The sequence below is a fragment of the Pezoporus occidentalis genome, unplaced genomic scaffold (assembly GCF_034315485.1).
Source record: "Pezoporus occidentalis ecotype Australia unplaced genomic scaffold, CSIRO_AGI_Poc_V1 ctg15, whole genome shotgun sequence".
Taxonomy (NCBI): Eukaryota; Metazoa; Chordata; class Aves; order Psittaciformes; family Psittacidae; genus Pezoporus; species Pezoporus occidentalis.
The window spans coordinates 2,538,844-2,563,757 of record NW_026913316.1 but is presented as its reverse complement, the minus strand read 5'-3'; the positions used below and the strand labels follow the sequence as shown (position 1 = coordinate 2,563,757).

The following is a 24,914-nucleotide window of genomic DNA, read 5'->3' as shown; positions in this document are numbered from 1 at the left end:
TCCTTACCCTGTGCAAAGAAAACCGTTCATTTCCCTAAACCTCATAAGTAGTCGAGCTGATTCCTCAAAGATGCCCTTTATTTTTTCTCTCCAGATCAGGAGGCAGTGATTTCCCTGCTGGCACTAACACAGCCCATGGACAGAGGGGACTATCTAATGTCACCTCAGCTGCTCTGATCTCAGGGCTCAGCCTCATGCTGTCTCGGTTTCAAGAAGCTGATTTGATTTATGAGCCTTATGGCACCTAGTTCCCAGAGCATCGTAAAAAGCCTGTCCAACATTAAAACTGCTGAGTTCCTGCTCTCTAACTGGATGTCTCATGGTGAACTTCTCTACCAGCTGCTCATATTCATCACTCACTGACCATTCCCTTCATCCAGCTCGCAAGTGAAAAGCTCTCTGCCATCTCCTGACCTTTCTCCCACGTGTACACCACCAACTCCTCTGCTGCCAGGTATGTGTCCCCTTAACCCACCGTCGGGAGGTGATGGTCCTCACACTCAGCTGGGTTTTCCAGTGAACGTAAAGCTTCTCCAAGGAGCCTTGAACCACCTTTTGATGTACTTGCCCAGATGGTTGTCAATTCGACCCACTCTCTGCTGCTGTTTTAATCTGAGTCTTGGTCTGAGCTGACATTAGCTGGTTTCCTGCTTTTCACATCCAGCTACTGTGCTGGCTGGCATTTTGCAAGTGCCTTGACTAGACAGTTAGATAAGAAGTCTTCTCATTAACACATCTCTTGTAATTGGAAGAAGGCCAAAGGCTGGGAAAGGCAAGTTTCCAGCTCTGCCTTTAACTATTATTAACACTAATAGTTAAGGTTAAATGAGTGCAAGTGCTAGTGACTGGGGATGAGCTCAGAGGATCAGAAGGTGATGTGTGGCAAGTGCTGGGGAAGCAGGAGTGACTGAAATGACTGAAAATCCATCCTTGGCTGAATAACTTTGGCACAAGTTTACAATGGCACATCCTTTTAATACTTGTTGCTCTGCCTCGCTTTTCAGCTATGTTGACTCACTCTCTAAGAAAAGCTACTGCTACAGATCCTATGGGAGCTCCATTTCTGACTCCTCAGGATCTGGGTCAGGCTCTCTTTCTTACTCGTTCGTGCTGAGACCATGCGGATGCCTAGGAGATGGACAGATCAGCACAGTCGTGTCTCTTTTGACAAAGAAAGTTTGCAGCAATTTCTTCTTTTGCTAATACAAGATGTATGCACCCTCCAGCTGTGCCTTGTTTAGGAATAGCAGAGAACATAATCAGAGATGTGTCCTTTTCAAAACTGAGCACTATTATTGCTTTTGAGTAGAAGTTCAGAAGCTAAAGGCCAACAAAGTTCAGTGAATGCTTAAAAGTGGTTTCATTTCTTGGCTGAAACTAAGCATGGGAGAAGATGAAACTTAGGTCTGGAAAGAGCACTCTGGAGCTGGTGGAAAACAGGTCGTGTTACCAAATCTTGATTCCAGATGCAGCAGTTAGTGGGTATGAGTGTTTGAATCCTTGGCGTGCTTCCAGCACTGGAAGCTTCAGCCGCCGCAACACAGCAGTGCAAGCATTTGAGGCACTAAGATGTGGTAATGAGAATCCCTGTCATACTGTCCCTTTAAGGTATCTGTCCCTTTAAGGTACTGCAAAAAACATAAAACATATTCCTGCTTCGCTCTGAACATAAGGCAGAATAGGGAGAGGACCTTTGCACACCAGTGTGGGATTGTAATACCTACCTCCAAGCCTGAGCTGTAGGCTCTGCTCCAGGTCATTAAAGGAAGACGGGCTAGCTCCTATGAGGGTTTAAGTAGTGGCACAGATGAGAGAGCAGAGGTCTTGCAGAGTACACAGAGAAGGTAATTCAGCAGCTCTGGTGTTCTGACTGTACAAATCAGAGACCTGGTCCTGTTGGCTTCTGGTCTATGTACTGGGATTCCTGTGGACGACAGGACCTCAGTGACTTTTAGCAATGCGTACATAGGCTCTTCTCCATCGTGGAAGAGGGATACAGGAAAGATGTGCAAGAAATCATTTACATGTATCCCAGTTTATGTGCTGCCAATTTAACCCCTAACCCAGGCAGGTTGAATTTATCCTGTGTACATCTTACCAACATATGTGGTAATATGTGTACATTTGTGTTCGCTGTGTACTAACATAAATGACTCTCACAGCAAAGCTGCAGGCCTGAAAAACTGGGTTTAAGAAGGCTATACAGCCCTTTCTCAGGAAGTATTCATAGCTATTCCCTAATCATTAGCCTATCAACAGCACTACAAGGAAAGAAAATGTGGGGATGTGAAGACAATCCAACAAATACCTCAGCTGTGAGACCTTGAAGTCTGTCTCAAGACACGTACTGGCTGTTTCTCTGGTTTTAAATGCTTCTTTTCAGCCCCAGGATTCAGGCAAGAAATTATTTTCCTTAGTGACTGCCCAGACTTGACTGGTGTGTTAGTCCTTACCTGACAAGCTATATCAAAAAGTGAGTTTTAATCTAAGCAGTGTGTGTCTACGTGACCTCTTCCCTTTTCTGCAGGCTGACAGGTTGTAGCCCTTGGTTCCTAATTAAACAAAGTGATTTGGCTATGAAACAGTGAGCAGATTTACCACTAAAGTAAATACATGTTCAAATCACAAGACAATGAAGGCTAATGAGGGAGATTTGCAAAGCAACAGCTTTGTGAAGCAGCATGGAAATTGCTGCCAGCATCCCATGAAACCCTGGAGTAAAGGGAAAAGCCAGAAAAGCGAGCTGAACACTATCCATCCTAAAGTTAGCCTGCCTTGCAAATGGTTTGGCTTTGCTCTTAGTAAAGAAAGGTTCCTCACTTCTAGCAAAGATTTTCCCATTCCCCTTTCTTTTTCTTTACCATCATCTGATTAGGATTATCTACAGGAGAATAGCAATTTCCCCATGCCATTGTCTCAGACCCTAAGAACAAGAAAGTTTATAAGGAGGGTTGTGAAATCCAACTTAATCCAACCTGAGCATTGGTTCTGATATGCTACTTGCCTCTGAATAATTCTAACATGTGGATGCTATCCAGCCATCCTCCTCTAGCAAGCTGAACAGTCCCAAGAGTCACTGAAGAGCAGCAAAATCTATATCAGAGCTTGGCAAAATGAGTAGCTGTGCCAAAAAACAGACATACAGGAAACAGGACCTGGATCCATGCAGACATTATTGCCCCTGCCTTCTCCAATATTAGAAATTTAGCACCTATATGGATAGTGGTGAGGTGTGCACTTAACATTGCTGGTATAAGATCCAAACTGCATGACTGTAGACTGGTCTATTTTAATCAAGGCTAGAGAAACAAGTCATTAAGTGATGCAGAAAGGAGCTACTGGAGCTGCTCAGAGGAAATCGTTTTGACTAAACAGAGAGGTACTGGTTTTGGTGCCTTTCTTTCATTGGGAATGTTACGCCAGCAGCAACAATACGCAAGATACTTCACTTGCGTGCAAATACTGTGTGGGGTTGTGCAGATAGGTATCTTTGTTAGACTTCAGGAATTATCAGCCAACCAGCCCAGCAAAAATAATTGCAACAACAGCAAATTGTTAATGTCTTTGAATGACATCAACTTAAACGTTCATGCCATTTCTTCTGTAGTGATTTAGTCTGTGGCAAGAGATACGGAATTTAAGTTGCAAGTGTGAAACTCAGGTTTGTTCTAGAGTTGTTGTGCAGCTGAGTGGCAGGGCCGGTTGTACCTACATCTAGCATACTTACATCATTAACTCCCCTGGTGGTCAGGAACTCCTCAGCTATTCAGACGTATAGATGAGGCAATAGGCTGATCTGAGACGGTGGGCCAACTCTAACTGAACTCCTAGCCACCTTCACAATAAAGTGTTTGGCTAATCGCCACAAGAGCCTCAGAGGGGAGGTCTGTAACTACCTGGAGATCCCCCCATGCAGCTCCCGCTGTGCCCCAACTAACTGATAATGTTTCAGGGTGGAAAATATGGCCATCCCAGAGACTCCCAAAGGGGGATCTGATGTAGAATTGATCAAGCTGTATGTAAGTCCTGTTTAGGGACTACAGGAATTGTCTTCCAGAGCTGTGAGACTCATTATAGTCCTTTATGAGAAGAGACTAATTCCAGGTCTCTTACTGACGAGCTCTGAGGAGGGCTACAAGTCTGTTGCTGGACTGAAACACAGAAAGACCTATTAAAATCCTTTATATGTTGGCTGAAATCACATAGTAGTGAGAGTAAAATGAGAAATATTGGTTCTGACCTCTGGAGACAGGGGGTATTGGCATGCACAATGGGAAAGTGATGGCAACCACAATGCAGGCAGAGCAAGGAGTCCAGGGTACAGTAAACTGAAGAAAAGGTGGAAGGAAGTCAAGGCTCTTGTTTCAAGGAACACAGTCCTAAGCTGAAGTCCAAGGTGTACGAGCTAATGGTAAGAAGGGGTGGAAAGGAAAATGGGAACTCAGGATCAAGTCTTCCAATTCTGTGTCTAACTCTGAGAGAACAGTGATATGCCTTACTGGTTAAGGAGACATGAAGTCAGGATTAATGAATACTGCTCCCAGCTTACTGGGTGACCTAACTTACAGCTCAGGACTTTGCCCCTTTGCCCTGTGTCCAGACTTCCCATCAGTGAAGCTTCCACCCATTGAACCAAAGCTATCCTTGGTTGTGGCCAGTTACCCCCCCCCCCCCCCCCCCCATTCCTTTGGCCAGTGCCACATACCATATGCCATAAACTCATCTCTCTCCCGCAGTGACAGAAGAAAAGGACAGGAGCATCCTGTTACAGCCAGATCTCTGCCAACCCTATCCAATTCCTGACATGCCCTTATGCAGTCAGGAACCAGTGGGAGGGTGGCAGGCTTCTCAGGGGCTGCCTATTGTGGCTCTCACTTAATCCTCAGATTTCCATTATGGAGCAGTACAGAAGAGACCAACCAGTTAAGCAGTTCCTGGGGTAGCCCAGCAACAGTAAACTCAAACAGAGGTTGGCAATGGTTATCTTCAAAGACAAGCAGAGAGTCACCAGGAGGCCCAGAGTCCCTCTGCCCTAACCCTCTCCAGCACTGGGAATAGAAGCCACCCAACCTGCCTGCTGAAGTCCACTCCTACCCTGCTACCAGAAGCACCCAAACAGCAGCTGCTCTTCTTGGAAGTGCTTACTTATGTTTCTAGATGAACAATAAACAGTCCTGGTAGGGTAAAGGTGCTGCAATCTTCTCTGAAGTACTGTGAGCAGTATGGGTATAACCTGAGGACACAAGTGCATGCCTCTTCTTGCTACAGCTCCCCACATCACCAGTGATTCAAATAAGTCACGAGTGAGAGTAGCACCTCTCCCAGCCCAGTGAAAGGAGCCATCAGGTTGTACACTAAGCACCCTTTATTGCTTCTTGAGAGAGCAAAGCCTTCCAAGGTTTTGTATCAAGGGATAACTCTTCGGCAGCAGGACGACCCCCATAAAAGTGAAATTTAGTGGATGGACAAGTGATACAGAAGCAGGGCTGGAGGAGTGAGAAAGATGGACGAAAAGCAAGCAAGGGAGAGAAAAGAAATAGTATCACACAAAGAAGACCCCTCAAAGCTCCTCAGGAGCTGAAGGAGGGAAAATAACCAGGTGAGCCAGGTGCAGAGTAGCTCTGGGGACAAAGCAAGGGGACTCAGATCTGCCTGTTCCAAGTGGTTGTTTGCAGACATCTCAGCAGCAATCATGGCAACAGGGCTGTTTTTCCTGAAGCCAGCTCTAAATAGCTAGATATCAGATACAAACTAAATAACAGACTGTTATACCACTTAAGATATGAATACTTTCTCACTCTCTGCTAAGAAACCTGCCAGCAAAGCTCAGGTGGAAGCTGCATTCCGAGTTAGCACACAGAAGGTGGCTATCAGGGCCTAAAGCGAGAGCAGGAGCCTCGTGATTTAACTCTGAGATACAGGAGCCAGCCAGAGACATGTGTCCTCAGTGGGGTGCAGCTTGTAAACAGCAAAGAAGGGTTAGAAGTGCAATTAGTCTGTATGACAACTGTGACCACCTTCTGTCACCACACTGGGCCAGGCCAAATCCCCCTTCCTCCCTCTCCTGCACAAATCTGGGCCATGACACAGGGCTTATAAACATGCTCAGCTGCCTGTCAGCCCAGGGGAAAACAACAAACACACCCACAGCAACAGGCAGGACTGTATATGGACAAGCCTGGACTATTGGCTGGCACGGCTGGCTGTCAGACCTTGAACAGACTGTAAGTAGGGAAGCCAAGGATACTGGAGAATCGTTGCGGGATTTAGTAGTGGTCAGTTCTCTTCTTGTGGTCAGCACTGACACAGATAGCCCAGCACAACACAAGAACTAAAATTATAGTAGCAAGATACTGTGCAACCCAAGCTACAGGATGTGGGAAACACCAAGGCAGAGATCAAACACCTTTGATCTCTTATCTAAAGCATTTCCCTCCAGTTCATGCATCTCCACTCAGGCTAACAGCTGAAACTCCATGAGCCATTGCATGTTTCCCAGTCAGGAACCACATGTCTTCTGATCCAGACAGTTTCAATCCTGTAGCTCTTTGTCCTTTGGCATGACAATGTGGGTTTTTATGACTTCTCATGGCTTCTCAGCTACAAGCAGCTCTAGAACACATCAGCTGGGTTGCAGTTGTTGCCAAAATGTTCCTACGCGAGTAAGAATGAAAGGCAACAAATTCCATCATCTCTTTCCATCCCTGTGCTCAGAAGGACAGTTGTTCACAACAGGTCATATTTTGTGGTTTTTTTTTATCAAAGGTCCTGCCTGCTTTGTCTTTGAAGTGAAAGTCAAAACTCAAGAATAAGCAGTGTTGGTGGAGGGAGGCACAGGCACTATGCTGTCTTGCATTTGCTTTATCACATTCCCTGAGATGCTTTCCCCCACTCATTTCTGGGTCCCTCTACAGTCTCCTGGCTACAGACCTGGCATCTGTGTGCAGAGACGGAAGGGTCACACGCAATGGTCAGCATGCAGTCTTGCTCAGGAAACAAGGTTACAAAGGAACTCTGGGGAATATGGAGAATTATTCCTTTGCTGCCCTTCCTAAAAATCTTCAGTCACAGTCCCACTAATGATATCTTACAATGTTTAAGTGGGAAGGGATGGAAGTGACATAATGCCAGTCAACAAGGTAGAAAGAAGATTATATGCTCCACGCTTCTAGAAATTACACCAAAAGCCCAACTGGAGAGGTCCTAAAGGCTGGACCTCTGCCGTGCCTTTGCTCACTGAGTCAGCCAGTCCAGTTGAGTGACTTTCATTAATCTTCATATAGGAGGAAATTACATTGGCCCTGCTATCCACCCTGGTCCTACTCTCCCCTTTCTGTCTTGAGTCTAGCCAGCAGCACAATATGGTCTATGTGCTGGGGGCATTGCTGACCTGTGGTTAGCCCAGATAATTTGCTTAAGTGTTCTCTTCAATAATCAACATTTTAATTCTGAGATGACTCATCTCTGCCTGCGATTTCCCATCTTTGTAGCAAAGAGCATTCATTTCCACTTTTTCTTACCAACACTTCCTATGTGTAAGGAGTGCTATGACTAAAGGATATGTCCAATTAATGGATCCAGTCTCAACTCATCACCCTGCCCCTGCAATACCAAAGTGCTGGCAAATACCTTCCATACACTCTGAAGGTTCTTGTTTGTATCACAATCCCCAGGCTGCTGCTGACCATGACTATTCAGGGGTGTACACACAAAACAGGGAGCAGAATCTGTAGTGAGGTCCACTGGGGAATCCAGAAACAGGCCATGTGTCCTACCAAAAGCCATTGGATCCATGCCCCTATCCTGTGCATGCAGTATGCTGCACTAGGCGCTAGTGCCTGGATTCACACTTCTTGGACCACAGATGCTGCTGCCAGAATTCACATAGTCTGGCGAGCTCTGTAATTACCCAATTTATCTCTTCGTTCCACCCTGGAGAGGAGTGAAGTACTGGGTCTTTCCCTCCCCTTTGGAGCCACCTGATGCCTCTTTGGGTATGACACCAGATCCTAGTGCCTGCCTTAGCTGAAATGTTACCCTTTACAGTGCGGGGCACCCGGCCAGCCCTCCTGCACCAGTGGCTGTGTGTGCGAAGGGCCAGCATGTTTGCACGCAGCTCCGTTCCATTCAGTCTCTCCGAGCAGCTGCTGCGGGGGTGATGGGGACAAGCAGATCTGTTTTCAGACCCCCTGGGGGGGCTTCAACAGGTCTGTTTATTCACTGATTTAAGAAATCCAGCTGCAGTTATGGTTAAGCCGCTGAGGAAAGGAGACCAGGCTGAGGGCTTGGCTCGGGGCAGGTCTGCCACTGTGCGCGCTGCTGTGCTAGCTCCATTGTTACCCTGCTCGTATCACCATCACACATATGCTGCAGCCACAGTGCTGATTTCATCACTTAGCTATGTATCACACAACTTCCTGAAGCAGAAACCCCTTCTGCCAAAGTCTTAAGGTTCTGTGATAAAGGAGAAAGAGAAACATTCCTCTTCATTGCCACTGCTCGCTGTCAGTAGCTTCTGTCACATCATCTTTGTCAGGCAGCACTGAATCCCTGATCCTCATCAACATGATTGGCTTCTGCAAGAAGACATGCTTGGTCCTGTTGAAATCAGACAGTTTTCTCTGTTTCCCCAAAGATGTCAGTGTTCCACCTGTTGTGGTTTTGTATTTACCTTCAAATCATGGATAGAAATGTAGATCGTTTTCAAATATTGATCCCTGCAGAAACCAACCAAAATAACCAGACAGCATTTCCAGCTGACAATTATTTCTCCTGTCCACTAAAAGTTCTCAGTTCAGTTAACTATGCTTTATTGGCTTGTCATAGTACATCTTCTTAATCAATACAGCATACTCGAATTTCCTTTATATCAATAGGTCATGCCTTACAAATTGTGTACTCTAATGCTATGAATTTACTTTATCGGACACAACTTTTTTAGCAAACAATGCTGAGTATCATATTCCAAAGGGCATGTTCCTAACCTATAACTCACTATTAGCAATCATCTGTATCAGATTTTCCACTATTTTTCATCAGATAGTTGTCAGCTACCTGGCCTTTAGAACCATTAGGGCTTCTCCACTTTAAACACAGCTACAGTGTTGGTACCTTAACACTCCTGTGCTATTCCTACAGTGATCAAAGAGTAACTAAACCCAAATCTCAGCAGGCCAAAGTTGTGCAGCACTCATTATCTTTTGGGGTAATGAAAGATTATAAAATATGGAAGTGGACAGAAGAAAAATGTCTTGTGAACAGGGCAAGCACAGTGATAAGGTAGGTTGGGGAGCTGGAAGAAAGACATGAGGGATAAGTGATGTAGAGAGCAGGAAAAGTACAAAAGAGTAGTATGAAGGTGATGTTGCTGAGAGAAAGATGAATGAAAGGTGTTTAACAGGTGATGGGTAGTAGAAAGGGAAAGTTAATGAGGAAGATAAGTAATAGTAGAATTCCATTGGGTGAGAAGATACTGGCAAAAGACAGTTGGACGTCAGGCAACTACGGAAGAGTGTGTGCAGGAAAGTATCTGAGGTGAAAAAAAAGCTGGGATACTAGAAACTATGGTGCTGGACCAGTGCATTTTTTAAAGTTACTAAGCCATTGAGAATGGAAACTAAGATGGGCATGTTTCCAGCAATAGGGTCAGGCTAGGAGCTGGGAAGGATTACCAACAGCATAATCCTGGGGACTGGAAAGAGGTAGTAAAGTAATGAGAGCTTCTAACCTCTAATTCTCTACTTGCTACTTCTTTCCAGGACTAAACTGTGCACCTAGAAGGACACCAGGGGATTAGGAGATAGGAGATATGTGCTGCTAGGGAAGGGTTAAAGTGGTGATAAGAAATGGGAGAAGGAAGACCTTCTTAGAGCAGTAACCGGGCATCTAAGAGCATGAAGGACATTCTCTTAGGATCTGAAAGCAGTACGGGGAGGGAGGTGTGCTCAACACCATCATCAGTGCCCAGCTACCATCTGCAGCCACATGCTGGGAGCTTCCCAGCACCTCCACCCCACCAGCCTGAAGCCACCCTTCAAGGATTCTGGTGGAGGCCCAGGCAGCATCGAGGGGTGGTCCCTGCCATGTACAGGTTGTCCTGAGATGGCAGCAGGCTCTGTCATGCCCCTGCTTTCCCACATCAAGCAGACCCCACAGACATTTTATTATGAAGGAAAAAGAGCCGCATACGCAAACACAAAAGTACATATTTTGTTCTATTTTGAGACAAGGCAGGCACTGCAGCACCTAGAAAACACCCTGGAGTCCCTGTGGCCAGGAAGCGAGCGGGTGCTTCACACACGGACAGTTATTTCCAAAAGAAGGATATTTTCAAGCCCCAATGAAGCACAAGCAGGTGGCACTGGGCAGCACTGAACCATGGGGTGAGGACCATCAGTTGGAGAAGGAGCTTGGCTCCATGACAACAAAGAAGTTGCCCTCTGGATCACCATGGCCTCTCACACCCAGGCCACCATGGTGCCTCACACTCTGAAGTCCCTTGCAGGGTGAGACCTGCCATCTTGCCCCTATGGGGAACAGGCTCTAGGGCTTCACTGCAGCCTCCTGGCTGTTGCCATCCTCCAGTCGCCAAGGGCGATCGACATAGCGCAGCACCCCACTGACGGGGCAACGCTTGGCAGGATCTAGGGCTAGCAGGCTCCGCAGCATCAGGGCAGCCTCAGCTGTCAGGCGTTTCCAGTGGCGGGGCAGGTCCTCTTCCAGGCCTGTCTCTTGCCACTGCATGAAGTCCTCAAAGAAAGGGTCATCTGGCAGGCTCTGCTCCCAGGGGAAGTAGCCAGTCAGCAGACAGAACAGCAGCACGCCAAAGGCCCAGGCGTCCAAGCTGGTGTCAATGGGCACCCCCTGGGCATCAGCGGTGTTGCTCAGCTCCGGGGCGGTATAGGGGATTACCCCGGCCACCAGCTTCAGCTTGGTACCCTTGGGCCGCGTAAGCCCGAAGTCAGTCAGCTTGATGCGTCGACACTCGGGATCGAAAAGCAGCACGTTCTCAGGCTTGATGTCACGGTACACGAGTCCTCGGCTGTGGATGAACTCCAGCGCACTCACGAGCTGCTTGGCACACTGCTTAGCGGCTGGCTCGGGGATCCCATCCTGCCCAGAGAGACAGACAGGCAGTGCAACTTACTCATGACACCTTGGCAGCCCTGCTAGCTACACTTCCACCTGCCTGCTCTGCACTGGGGAAGACCTTTGTATTTCTGGTGTTGCAAGCCTGAAGCTGTTTCAATGCTGTAGACATCAATGCAACAGCCCATTGCCCTTACCTCCCTCTGACCCAGCCAGCCCACACAGTGGACAAATGCTACAGTCCCAGTCCCCATGGCCTTACATCAGCACTCACCCGGGGTTTGATGATAGAGATGAGATCTTTGTGCAGTGCTGGTTCGTAGAGGAAGCCATAGTACTGACTGGACTCAATGGCAATTCCAAACATGCCGATGATGGCAGGGTGAGTGGCGAGGGAGAGTGCCACACAGTACTCATACAGGAAGGTGTGCAGCTTGGTACTGGCTTTGGGTAGCAGCTTGAGAGCCATAGGAGTCCCTGGGAATGGGAAGAGTGGGTTTGACTCTCCTGAAAGCCAAACTGAGAGGGCACTGAGCAGCCATGGAACTGGACACTCACAGCCACAGAGAGGTCTCTGACCCAAAGCTTTGTGTAGATATATCCTGTGGACACCAGATCTGGGACCAGGTGTTGCCACTGGTGTGGGTTTTGAGCCAGTCAGTGCACAGGAGCACTGGGCAGCACAAGGGAAACTCAGGCTACACAGGCTCATCAGTCTCAACTGGGACTACTGGCGAAGAGTAGTGTCAGGGCTCTGTGGGTGCTATTAGGCCTTAATGGCCTTGGCCAACTCCACCTAAGACCTCTACTCACACCCTCTATCCATGGGCCTTAGGGCACCATTTAAGCTCAGGCCCGGGGCTTCACTCCCTGCCTGAGCTACGTGGTGGGAGTGCTGTTTTCCAGCTATACCACATCCGTGTCGATGCCTAGTCCTATTGATCCTGACTTGTGGATTGACTTCCCAGCTTGACCCTGCACCTGCCTCACCAGTATAACTTTGCCTGATGTTCTGGTCTGTCCCCTGAGCACAATGGGATGCTGCCTGGCTGGGGAGGTCCTGTCCTCAGCGTTCCCTGGGGAACCCTCATGGTGCCTGGTGCCTGGCCCCAGGGAACCACCAGCCCACCCAACACTCTGGTGAGTGAAGAGGAAACAAGGCATAGTGGTTCACAGGGCACAGTCAGTTCCTTACCTCTCTGCCTGTGGGTCACTAACATCACGTGGCCATATTTGCCCCTGCCCAGCTCCCGAATAACCTCATAGTGCTCAGCCACCTCAGTGCGCACCAGGCTCTGAGCTGTGATCTCCAGGAGCTCCTCTAGCATGGTTGGTGCCGCTGTCCCTGCTGCTGCTGCAGCCACAGCTGAGCTCTCGGCCATCGATGAGTGCTGCAGAAACACCACAGCCCAAGTCAGGAACATCACAACATGCACAGATAAAACCAGATCAAACTCGCCATGCAAACCATGCCATGGCAGCAGGTGCTTCTGCCACTTGGAGCCTGAGTACTTTCACAGATGTGCTAGAGTTGAACTTGTGCTTTTATACAGTACACCCCTGGGCAGAGCCCCTCATCATGTAACAGGTCCCATATTGAAGAGAACCTCCATCAACCCTCTAATCCTTTCTGGCCTCCAGACTCTAACTGTAGTCCTGGAGCCTCTCTTTTCAAGGACCTGGATCACCTTTCTGTGTCAGCTTGGCTTTCAGGCCTCCTCTTATTCTAGTCTCCAAGGTACCATGTCATCTTACTCTCCTTAGCCTACTGTAGCAAGACCATGCCTCTCTACTCAGAAACTCACCCTCACTTCTTACTGAAGAAAGTCCTTGAGGTAGCAGCAGAGAGAGGCCTGTTCCTTAGGCAGCGGCACATCTAGCCCATGACAAAAAAGGGATTACTAGTCAGGCAGCGTGCTCAGAGCAAGCCAAAGGGAGCTCAGTACCTCACATGCCTGCTGACATTTCTGACGCAGTCACTCATCTGTGCAGCCAAGAAACCCGGGCAGGAAGGAAGCTTGGACATCAATGGCATTCTAACCTACAGCCAGCTGCTTCAGACCCATTTCAGAGAAATGCTTTTTAGCCCCCCAGCCAGCTACAAGGCAACATTTTAAGGCACCTATGGCATCACTCTCCCCCTGACTACCTCCCTGTGCTCTGAATGCAGGCACCCTGGGCCTGTGAGACTCTCCTGGCTTTGGAGCAAGGTCACAGAACCAAAGTCACAGCACGGTTGAGGTCAGAAGGTACCTCCAGAGATCACCTAGTGCAGAGGAAGGTTAACTATAGCAGGTTGCTCTGGACTGTGTCCAGCCCAGTTCTGATTATCTCCAAGGATGGAGACTCCACAACTGCTCTGGGCAACTTGTTCCAGTGTTCGACCACCTTTATGGAAAAAATGTTTTTTTCTTATGCTTAAATAGCAATTCTGTATTTGAGGCCCATTGCCTTTTGCCTTGTCACGTAACACCAGTAAGAAGAATCTGGCAGTGTCTTTTTTACAGGTATTTATACACATCAACAAGATGATCCCATCAAGCTTTCTGCTTCTGAGGCTAAACAAGTCCCAGGTCTCTTAGCATCTCCTTGTACAAGAGATGCTTCACTATCTTAATCATTTTCACAGACTGGATTCATTCCAGTATTGTCCACATCTCTTTTCACTGAGAAGCCCAGAACTGGACCCAGATGTGGCCTCAATAGGAGAGGAAGGATCATCTTCATTGACCTACTGGTAACACTGCCTAATACAGCCCAGGGTGCAACCCAACAACCCAAGAGCACGAAGGCTGCAGCATTCTCGGATATGTGGTAAACACTGTGCAATGAGACAGAGCTCTAGTGTAAAACTGGCGGCTCACCTCTGCACCTACAAACTCAGGACCTCTTCCCATCAAACATTCTGACACACGACACCTTCAGAGGAGGGAGTAAGACCTCACATCATTGTTAAAAAGGAAGATGGCATCCTGGGAATATGAGTGGGAGCAGAAAGTATGAAGCCTTTTCCCTTAGTTTTTACATTGTTCTGTCTGTGACCAGAGCTTGTTAGAGTTCCTTCAATTTTCAATTTCCAATAATTTTCAATTAATCTGGTCATTCTTAAGAATCCACTAATTTAGCAACAGAATTATTTAAAACTAGGAAAATGACAAAAGGGCTGGATTTATACATGAGACTGGGACTGACTGTTGCAAAGTTCCCTTTCTTTTTCCTTCCCTCTTTCAGACTGCATTAAGTCTTACCCAGTTCAGAAGTACAAAGTAATTTGCCCTACTTTTCTTCAAAGGCTTTGGCTCGGTGTGAGAGCCAACAGCAGTGAAAGTTAGTAAAGTCCATGGGGAGTTCAACAATGAACTAGTGTATGCACGGGAGGGAATGAATGGAAGGCTGGTGAGAAACTCACAGAGAAAGTCTGGAAAGTATTTCAGAGATTTTGCTCTGATGTCCTCCTGCTTGCTGCCCAGCCAAAGTGGTGTTGCCACATTTAAGTGTTAAAACATATATCTGAAAGAGCGTTTTAGAGACCTAGCTAGGAATATGGAGAAAAAAAAAACCTTAAAGTGTAATAGACTTTTGAAAGGCATAGACCTCCCTTGATGTTAAATAGACTAAAGCCACAATAAGCAGGGAGTGAAACAACAGAAGAGATGTCTGCTTGTCTTGTGCAGAACACATTAAATTCATATTTGGGAGGAGGGGAAAAACCCAACTAAAAGATCTTTTCTGTAAGACAGTGTTTCTCCTATGTCAAATTCATGGTCATGGACAAGTTCTTGTTAGCAAATGGTTCACGATCTTCTTGGATAACTTTATTTCTCAAACTTGAGTTAGATAAAATTTCTTCCATTGTAGGCTGGCCACCTGTTAGTGCTATCCAACCCAAAGGTTAGAATCTTCTCAGTGCATCCGCTCACTGTATTAATCAATAATGATGTCATTTTAAAATACTTATTAATTAATTTTATTTGTATTATTTATTATCTGATTCATCTATTCTATTTTTAAATGATTCATCACTTCTATTTACTGTATTAAATACTTCCTTTTGTAAATAGGAGGATATGCTTCTCTGAATATTCTTGGTTCTTACTCCAGCTTTGGGAGTCAAAACATTTCAGTACATAAGCTTTTGCAGTTAAAAAATAATCCCAAAAACTCTTTTGTCCTTCCACTCCACATTTCAAGTGAACTGCAGTATAGGTGCCAAGGATCCTCACTTTCATGCATGACCCCACTGGCATGGGAGGGCAGACTTTTAGGTACAGAATAGACCATCAAAGTAAAATAGCCAGCATGGAAAAAAAGATCAACCAGAGGATATGGGTAGAATGTCTTGTGGGACAATGACAATACTGTGGGTGTGACGAGGGCTCCATACGAAGGAAGCCCCAGCTGCAGTCACTCCAGAAAAGTCTTCAGGCTTTGGCCATTGCTGCCCTTGAGGAAACTGATTACACTATACAGTCCATACTTTAGGAAATAGCCAAAGCTGTCAGGTCTTTCTCTGAGATACCACTGCCATTACATAGGAAGCTAAGTGAGGTCCAGGTTTGGGTCACCAGTGGGTAAAGCATGTCTGGGTACCCTGTATTTACCTCTGTTACCTTCTAGAGTGCCATCTGCCTTCTGCAGAGTGACAAACACTGAGGAGGAGGCCCCCAGGGCTCTGGCCAGGATGCACCCACTGTTTTGCTGTGCTGTATTGAAGTCAGCAGGCAGGGTCCTATTCAAAACTGTTCTTTCATCCACTATCCTTCCTGTGCTTCATCCCTGCTATAGGTCTTATTTCCAGGCTGTTAACTTGTGAGAAACTCTAATTCCCCACAAGAGTTTCTCATTACAGCAGCAAGAAATTCACATCCTTTCCACCACCAGGAGATGCCTTCCAGCTTCCTGAGGAGCTGAGGAGGAGCTAGCCTATGGAGACACAGTGTCTTAGCTAGGTAATGTTACTCTGGTTCTTCAACCAAAATGATTAATATATTTGGTCCACAAAAGCACTCCATACATGTCAAGAGCCAAGGACAGAGCCAAGGACAGTGTAATCTCTGTATAACAGAAATAGTGCTATGATGGCAGAATCACAGAGGTTTTTAGGCTGGAAGGGGACCTTTTGACATCAGCTAATCCAATTCCTCATCTCAAGCAGCAGCAGCTGAAGCAGGTTATATAGGAATATATATTGAATATATATCCTCCCAAGCATATATAGGTGTCCAGTTAGGTTTTTAGTACCTCCACAGATGGAGACTCCACAACCTCTCTGGTTGACACACTGGGAAGCTGCCCTGCCTCATATATCCATCATGACTCCAGAGTTTTTCCAAATTACTGAGGGCTCTGGAGGAAAAGCTCCACTTCCTCTTCACGTCCCTTTCTGGGTGTTGCCTGCTGCATTTCTGCCTAAATACTTTCCCACCAGCTTTTATAAATCCCATTTTGCTCAAATGGATTTAGTATATCAAGTAATTCAGATCACTTGGTGTCTCTGTTGTTATCCAACCATCACAATCATTCTGTCTAGGGGCTGTGGAAGGACCCTATCCACAGAGGTTTCCCATCAACCTCTAAATCACTGGTGAGAGTTTGGAGCAGTTCTCAGCCCAGTATTGGTTCAAACAGCACAGCCAGAAACATCCCATTCACTGACCATTCTCTGAAAGCTCTCTGTACAAATTAATCATGCCATTGGTCAAAATCAATAAGCCTCATATTTTTAATGGATTTAAAAATAAGCACAGTACAGTGGGAATTATTGTCTTTTATTGGTGTCCTAACTCCACACAATTAATTTTGTTTGATCCTGACCCTGTTAGAATACTTTTACCTTTGTTATTGATCTAGAAGAAAGCACTGAAATCATCCAGAAAATGTTTGTGAATGATGCAACATGAGTTTAGGTAGGTAATGCATTGCTTGATAAAACTAGTGCATGCATGTACACGCACACGAAAGTTTTTCAAATGACAAAAAAATTTAGGAATTTAGCCTGGCATTGTGTGACAGGAAACAAAAACATCATATTAATAAAATAAATCTTAGTTCTTCATGTTGCTTTGTAAATAAAATGGGCACTATGTAAACCCAAAAATGTAGATGTCGTATAGCCTCACTTTGCAGACCTTAATACGTAGGGTGATACAGACTTGCCCTAGAAAGAATCTACAGTGATATAGATATACATCTATGAGGATACACATGCAACCCTAGAAGATTGGCCCTACAAGGGTTACTGATGTTACTTTTGCATTTACTTTGCTGAAGAGAATGTCCAAGAAGTGTCAGACACAGGAATCAGCAGCAGCAAGAGGCAAAATAGCATTTTTCTGATGCTAAATTAGGAAAAAAAAAAAAACAGATATAGCCGCTCAGCTTTACTTAGACTGAGACAGATCATAATAAGAGATCTGTTCTGAGGCGAAGTGCCTCCTACAGTGAACTCTGGTTTCTGCAGAGGTTCCTACACACAGATGCCCTGAGACAGTCTGAAATTTAATCTCTGAAAATCAGCTGAGTTAGGAAAGCTGTATTTCTGAAAAGCTGGCCACCTGCTGACGACATCTTCACTAGAATTGAGAACACTGTGCACCAGCGGGGTTTGTGTTTTGATTAGAAATGTATTCCTTCCATGTGCTCTACTTTGCATTCTTATTTATTTACTTTTCTGTGATTTTTTTATAATGTTAAAAACATACTGATGTGAAAGGATGGTTTCTAGAGTAAATTTCCTGAACTCCTCCAGAGGCTAGCTGACGGGTTAACAGAATTAGCTACTAGATGCTTTCTATATTTTAATGGTATCGGTGAAAACATAGATCAGCAAGCTTGAGCTGGTGTTCATGGTTTGATGGAAAAAGGACTAGAGAAGAACCATGAGAATGACAGAATGACAGTGGGGCTTCCAATTACAGGGGAAACTTCCAGGGGAGCAGTCTTTTTAGCTTATCAAACAGAGAGCAAAGAAGTTACTCCGTCATCTATGTATACCTTTGTGGGCACTAGAATTTCACTACAAAGGGTTCTCCCTTAGTAAAAGCATTATAATTAATAAAAGCTTTATAATAAAATGAATAGCTGAAGCTGAAATGAGGCAGTTTCATACCTCAGATGCAGGGCATATTTTGTGAAGAAGGACATTTATCCTTGAAAATCTCATCAGAGTGGAAGAATATCCTTCCATCTCTGGAACTTTCAACTCAAGAATGGCACTATTTTTTCCCCATAAGGTCCACTCTAGTGCAAACCACGTTTAATACACGCAAGGGACCTGAAAAGATTATCCTTGTGGTTGTTTCTGGCCTTTCTGTGGGCGGGTTTATGAGGTCCTTTCTAAAAGCGGTCAGCAGACTAGTGCTTAGTATCACTGCGGAGAACCGCATCGCCGTCCCTTACAGAAACGTGTATCGCTCTTCTTGGGCAGAAACACCTAACAGCCTCCCCAGAGAGAGCCCTGTAAGCCTCTCCCCAGCAAGCAGTATACCACAATCTCCATCCACACAGCAGCCTCCTCGGGCAGAAGATGGCACACACAGTCTCACTGGGACCAAGCCCCATCACACCCTCCTCCCAAGCAACCAGCCAGCACTACGGCACCATCTCACTGGACACAACTAGACAAAAAACAACCTTTTGGGGCAGAGACACCCAAGGAGCTCACCATCAACCAGGTGTGGGAAATGGGTGCACTCCACGTTCTGCCGGCACGCTATGCTAGAGTCTCCAAAACCAGTTTGTGAGGGGTGGGTGCCCTTCTATGCTCCTGTCCTGTCTCCTTCATCCCGCTACGGCTGTCACTTCTCTTCCCACACTCCTTCCCTGCCCGCACGAAGCCGCTCACCTTCTCCAGCAGCACAGCACTGACAGCCAGCCGTGGACTCCCTCGCTTCTCCAGCCGCAGACTCTAGGCTGGGTTCAGCCTGCACGGAGCAGCCGGAGGGGGCTGCCAGGCATTACGGGGCTAAGCGTGACGCTCCGCCCCTTCCCCCTGCCTCTGGTCCTGGGGGCACGCTGCCTCCCTGCTGAAGGTGACCTCCAGGAGGGAAGAAAAGAGGGGGAGCCGGGGAGGGGGAAAGGGGGTATCCATCTGCCCTGTCTATGGAGAGGGACGTGTTGCATGGATCAGAGTGAGTGGCTGTTTCTGCTCTAGCCATACCATCATAAGCCCAAGGGACCCTTCAGCAGACCCACCCTTTTCAGCCCTTCCGTCCAGCCTGGGCTCTCGTTACAGCTGAGGGAGCAAAGCAGCTCCCTGTGCTGGTGCATGGGCCTTGCTCTGGGGCTATGCCAAGTAAGAGTCCCTGATGGCAGGGCTCAGAATGACTGTGGGCTGTCAGCGCTTGCCCTTGGCTACCAAGACGGCCCGTGTCAGTGAGCGTTAGAGACCAGGCACAAACTACAACTGGTCCAAGGTCCCTTCAAGGGGCCCAGTGTGGTCAGACTCCTCACACACACCATTACCACAAAGCATTACGATGAAGCTGAAATTATTAATGACAACTACAGTGACTTGCAGGCACTTCACCTGTTCTCAGTACCTGCACCCAGGCTATAGTCCTGTGCCAAAGTCCGCTTCCTTCCACGTGATTGTGGAGAGGAAAGCAGCTCCTGGGGTCATGGACACAATGCAGGTCCTAGATCTTGGCTCTGAGGCACTGTTTTTTCTCCTGAGGAGATAGATCAGTTTGTGTATCTGCAGCAGTGATGCATGCAGCTGTGACGCAGGCCTCCCTGTTCCCTAGAGCTGGGGCCATGCAGGGGACCTGTAGGGCTTGAACTGCCCTGATAAGCCTCTGTGCTACCTCTGGGGATGCAGTTTCATGAGGAAGGCTGAGAAGACAGAGGTAAAAGACAATGTCCCAGAAGAGAGCAGAGCAGCCCCATAACCATAAGTACTCTGGGTCTCCAGTGCAGGTAATTGCCCTCTCTCCAGAGAGCAGGCAAGAAGATTCAGTCCTGAGTAGCAGTGAGGCTCCCAGCCGTCCCTGTGCTTCTGGATAAGATGTAGGGACTGAGGTTGTGGTGCTGATGGCCTACAGGTCTAGTGCCGCTCCAGGCTGCTCCTTCACACTCATTCTTGAAGGATGCTCCACAGACTGGGAAAGGCCTTCAATGTGCTGGGTTAAAGCAGGTGCAGTGAAGGGACCTAATCAAGAAGGACTCCCACACCTCTCTAATACTTCCTTCTCTTCCCTTATCCCTCTTCCTTAGCATACACACAACAGCCCACTTCACTCCCATCAGAATAGCAACAGTTCTTCAGGTACACACCATATACAGCTCTAAAGGATCAGGGTTGTCAGTGCTCAAGCCAGATGATACCAGAGGTACGGTTGCAACTAGAACACTGCCCCTTCACAGAGAAATTTGCCCTGCTCCAGCGAGCACCTGAAGAGCCCCTGAGGAGACTGCCTGTTCCAACACACCGTTAGCAGGACACTCAGTTTCTCCAGTGTTGGCTTTAGTGTGAACCCTTTTTCACAGTGTCCCTAGCCAATGACTTTGGTGATTTCCAAAGGAAGTAAGTTGGGTGAGGAGGTTTGTACTGCTGTTTCAGAGTTACACAAACCCACATCATTCCATACTATGAGAGGCACCAACAGCACCTAGAGTGATAGAAGATTTGATGCCATTTGAACCCAAGAGAGCACTCTTTGGTGGTATGGAGGCTTATTAACAAGGGCATGTGTGAGAGAAAGCTGCTGAAACACAGACATCAAGCTCCTTTACCAGAATATAAATGGCACTGCTGTTTCAATATTGTAGTCTATGGCAATACTCAGTTTATCTGTATATATTCAAATGGGCCATAAGCATTTACCCAGTGCATCACTGATGGCAGCTTTTCATACAGTCACTATGCCTTAATTTCCAGCACTCAATTTTATTCAATCCTTTTCAGAGCCAGCTTTGCCTGATGCTGAGATGGGAATAGCTCTTTGACTTTCCCCATTGACTTCCTACTTCTTCTACTAACAATTCTGTGAGCTGCCAACACTTTTGTCCCCTTCAGCTTCAGCAGGCAGGCAAGCAAGCGGGGTGCTACAGGGTGCTGCAGGGTGCTGTAGGGTGAGGGGTGCCTCCTGGACAGAGAGCTGGGGCCCTTGGCTCTCCTCAGCACAGGCAGGGTGCTCAGAGGAGTCCACCAGCTGCGCCAACCATTTGTGCTGAGGTCATTCAGAGCTATCCCATCGCTGAGGAATCTGCTGGCCTCCTTCCTGACAGTGCCGTACAGCGTCCCACCTCGCCTGCCAGCTATCACAGCATGCTCGTGCTGAGCCCAGGCCCTGCTCCCCAGAGGTACTTCCCAGCCATGCCCCCCAGCTTTGGCAAAGCCCCTTGGACCCAAGGCCTCTGGTCACCCACTGACCACCATATCTGCTCCAAACACCCTGTGTTGGGTGCAAAGCGGTTGCAAGAGGCAGTGCTAATCCACTGGAATCTTTGAGCACTGATCCAAATGCCTCAGAGCAATGCTGAGGCGGTGCCCTTCTACCCCAGCACAGGGAGAGGCACTCATAATAGCTTATTTTTAACCTTTTCTATTGTAATCTCTCCCAGCCTGTCCTCCAGGGCTTAAAACAATATACAATAACCAGTATTTAGGATGCACATTAGCCTTCTTCCTGAAGCTCAATGACTTTCTTGTCATCACAGGTACAGCCAGGCACTGCCCAGGTGCCAGGGTGGGCTTTTCCCATAGTTTTGCACAAGGTGAGAGCAGGACAGGCCCAGGGATAGACTTGGGTTCAGCCGAGCTCATTCATCAGGTGATCTTGTGGTGACGAAGCAGGTCCAAGGTCCAGAAGCTGCAGGTCAGGGTCAGTCAGTGGTAGCCAGTGCCAGACACAGCCCAGTGATTGCCAGGCAGCTCTGAGGTCAAGACAGGAAGTCAGTCCACGTGCCAGGCTCCAGAGACACTGTGTCTATGGACAGACAGCTGTGAAAGAGATGGAGGTAACCATGATACAGTTCAGACAAAGACTAAAAACCCAGGGCTGAGCTGAAATGGGGCTCCTGGTCCCATGAGCAAAGGTTGCAGGTGGAGGCTGGTCAAAGCCATCAAGACCTATCAGTGCCCTTGGGACAAGACAAAACTATGGCTCATGCCTACTTCTCAATTTTTCAGCAGCTTCATGTCTGCCTCTAACAATGCACTTGAAGGCAAAGGATGCTTCTAGTCCCTGAGGAACACTGACCCCTCCTGTGCTTCCTCTCCTCATTTCTATGGCTTCATCTTCACAGAGCAGCTGCTCAGTGCCCTGCAAAGCATCTTCCAGCAACCAGACCCTAGGGACCAGTGCTGCTGGGACAGTGTCCCAGTGTCACTGTCTCATCTAATGCCAAGGCACTGCACAGGCCTCTCATTGGGCTGTCCACAAAATTAGGAGGCAGAGAGAGGTCCCACATGGGGTACCAGCAGCGAGTGCCTGCTTTCTGACACATCCAGGTGGCCAGGGAGGGGCTGGGAATGCTCATGGATGAATGTTTGGGGCACACAGGTCAGCTTGGCTCTGGCACTGGCAAGGGGTATCATAGTATCACAGTGCCAGGAGGCCCATCTCGAGACCAGTTCATGCTTCCCCAGGGCAGCTTCAGCCAAGATCATTCCTGGAAAAATGTTCTCCTGGGGTAATGATTGGACTTGATGATCTTAAAGGTCTTTTCCAACCTAGTTCATTCTGTGATTCTATGAAAGACATCCAGTGACATAGGCTCCTGGCTGCCTGCAACACTGCCTTCTTCTCTAAAGAAAAGATGACAGAGGAGAGAAGCTGTATTAGCTATAATAAATAGGTATAATAAAACCTTGAAGGGAATAAAAAAGGTGAACACAAATTACTGCTCACTGTCTCTTCAAAAGATAAGACAAGAGAACTAGGGGGAAGTCCAAGTAAGCACAAGGCTTCCTCCCGCAGCACACCTTCAAGCCATGGACACCTTGCCTCAGGAGAGTGTGGGTAATAAACGCTTATATGGTTTCATAAAATAACTGGATAGAGATGCTGCAGAGGAAATGCACCATTAAATACAAAGATTCAACATCTGTCTCAGGCTGCTGGAGGCTAAGAGTATATATGGGGGATTTACTACATACTTCCTTGCTCTTTTATTTTCCATGAGGAATTTGCTGCTGGACAGTCTCAGAGGCAGGATGTATCATTAAACAGTGTTTTATTCTGATCTGGTTCGGCCATTCTCATTCATCACACTAATGAAATGTTCATTATGCTGCAGCACCCCTTGAGCGCAGCTAGCAAGGCAATAAGCCCCATGGCCCTCCTGTGCAACCACTTCTCCCAAAAGAGCCCCATACCTGCTATTTAAATAGCTGGTGAGTGATTGTCTGTCCTGGGCTAGCTCATCACCTCTGCAGTCTCTCCCTGCCAGGGTGACAGCTTTCAGATATGCCAGTCTCCTTAACCTGATGAGATGTTGTTGCATGGATGTGCATGGCAGGGATAGGGATTTCAACTTCAACATCCCTGCTACCACTATTCACAGAGAAAAAGAGAGGCAGGACAGCTGTGGCAGCCCTGGGGCAGACCCCCATCCCTGCTAGCCTGGGTTTACCTTCCTGCTGTAGGAAGGTAAACCCTGTAGGAGCTGTAGGAACTGTCTACTGCTATAGACTCTGGAGATATTTCTGTTTGCGTAGCCCATGCAGGGAGCTTCCCTCTCAGGGATAATCTGCACGTATGACACAAGCTATAGGATGTCCAGCTGTGCTCTGTCCCCAGGGAAGCTCAGGTACAGTTTAAGCCTTCCAGAGAGGAGACCACATGAGAACAGGCTTTACTCACGGGAGGTTCAAAGTCCTCCCTCATCGGAGAGTCAGAGCAAGCTGTGGGTGCAGGGATGTTAGCAGGGATTGTTCCAGAGATAAAAGGAACTGATCCTCCAGACTAACCCTGAGCTGCCTCACCTTTATACACTGTCATAGCCAGTGGCTCCATCAGTTCTCAGCAACCAGACATACCTTGTAAAGCATTCCCACACTTTGTGGAGAGGCTTCTCTCTTCTAATGCTCAGTTTTGAATCACAGAACCAGGCAGAAAGGATACATCCAGGATAAACCTGTCCATCCTATTGTGTCTTGGACATATTACTTTTTCTGACAGTGCAAACAGAAATCTGTGGAACGATGTACTGAGCAGGTTTGGAAAACTCCTGAGTAGGCTTGGCCAGTAAGACTGAACATGCCAAGATGCTAAACCAAAATGTATTATCCAACCCATGCAAAACAGGGAACAGAAAAAAAGTCTTTGGCCTTCAGTGACATCTTGTTCTTTTGTACCTCCATCAGTCCATCATAAGTCTGGCAATTAAACAGAGCTGTTACAATTTGCAACACATTTTGGCTTATACTGCACTTATATTCCAAAGGAGGTAAGTTCAGAACTATTGCAACAAAACTGTGTGCAGTATGAACAGAAACTAGTCCTAGAACAATAAGAAAAAACAAACCAACCCTGCCAAAAAACCTACAACCAACATAAAATAGTAAGAACTTGAATCCACAGATCATTTCTTAAAGGATTTTATTTCCTGGATGCTTCTAAAGATACCTTTTTAACAAAAACCCAGGGAGGGAAGTTGTCCACAGACTCCCTAAAACCACATGTGCCAGTAATCTGTGGAGGAACCCAGAGTACCCAAAGTGATTGTGTATCATTGCCCAGCCATCTAGTTTCCTGAGATATTGCTGCTCATTACCATTGTGCCTATTTAGTTCAGTACCAGCTCACTTCTGCTGAAAAACCTCACAGCTTGCCTAGGCTAGCAGAGATCATAGGCTTGCACTACAGGAAGCTGGTCTTCCC

At 47.1% G+C, this 24,914-nt stretch overlaps 1 protein-coding gene across 4 annotated transcripts; it reads right to left on the bottom strand.

Annotated features, from left to right (window-relative positions):
* Window positions 1–10,201: 10,201 nt before the first annotated feature.
* Window positions 10,202–19,150, bottom strand: LOC134159660 (serine/threonine-protein kinase SBK2-like). Of its 4 annotated transcripts, none has more exons than XM_062610835.1 (4): window positions 18,932–19,150; window positions 12,284–12,479; window positions 11,363–11,565; window positions 10,202–11,112 (listed from the first exon to the last, which is right to left on the bottom strand). In XM_062610835.1, the coding sequence occupies exons 2-4, from the start codon at window positions 12,468–12,470 to the stop codon at window positions 10,543–10,545; spliced, it is 960 nt and encodes a 319-aa protein (XP_062466819.1). In that variant the 5' UTR covers window positions 12,471–12,479; window positions 18,932–19,150; the 3' UTR covers window positions 10,202–10,542. The 4 variants fall into 4 exon arrangements, with proteins under 4 accessions (XP_062466819.1, XP_062466820.1, XP_062466821.1 ...); XM_062610836.1 differs by lacking the exon at window positions 18,932–19,150 and adding an exon at window positions 15,690–16,269; XM_062610837.1 differs by lacking the exon at window positions 18,932–19,150 and adding an exon at window positions 12,894–13,024.
* Window positions 19,151–24,914: the final 5,764 nt, after the last annotated feature.

Bases quoted from the DNA above. Each gene is read 5' to 3' on its own strand.
- LOC134159660 (XM_062610834.1), bottom strand. From the start codon at position 12,512: ATGTTCCTGACTTGGGCTGTGGTGTTTCTGCAGCACTCATCGATGGCC. The intron at 11,566-12,283 runs GTAAGGAACTGA...TCCCATTCCCAG, and splicing joins AGTGACCCACAGGCAGAGAG to GGACTCCTATGGCTCTCAAG. The intron at 11,113-11,362 runs GTGAGTGCTGAT...CTCTCTGGGCAG, and splicing joins TCTCTATCATCAAACCCCGG to GATGGGATCCCCGAGCCAGC.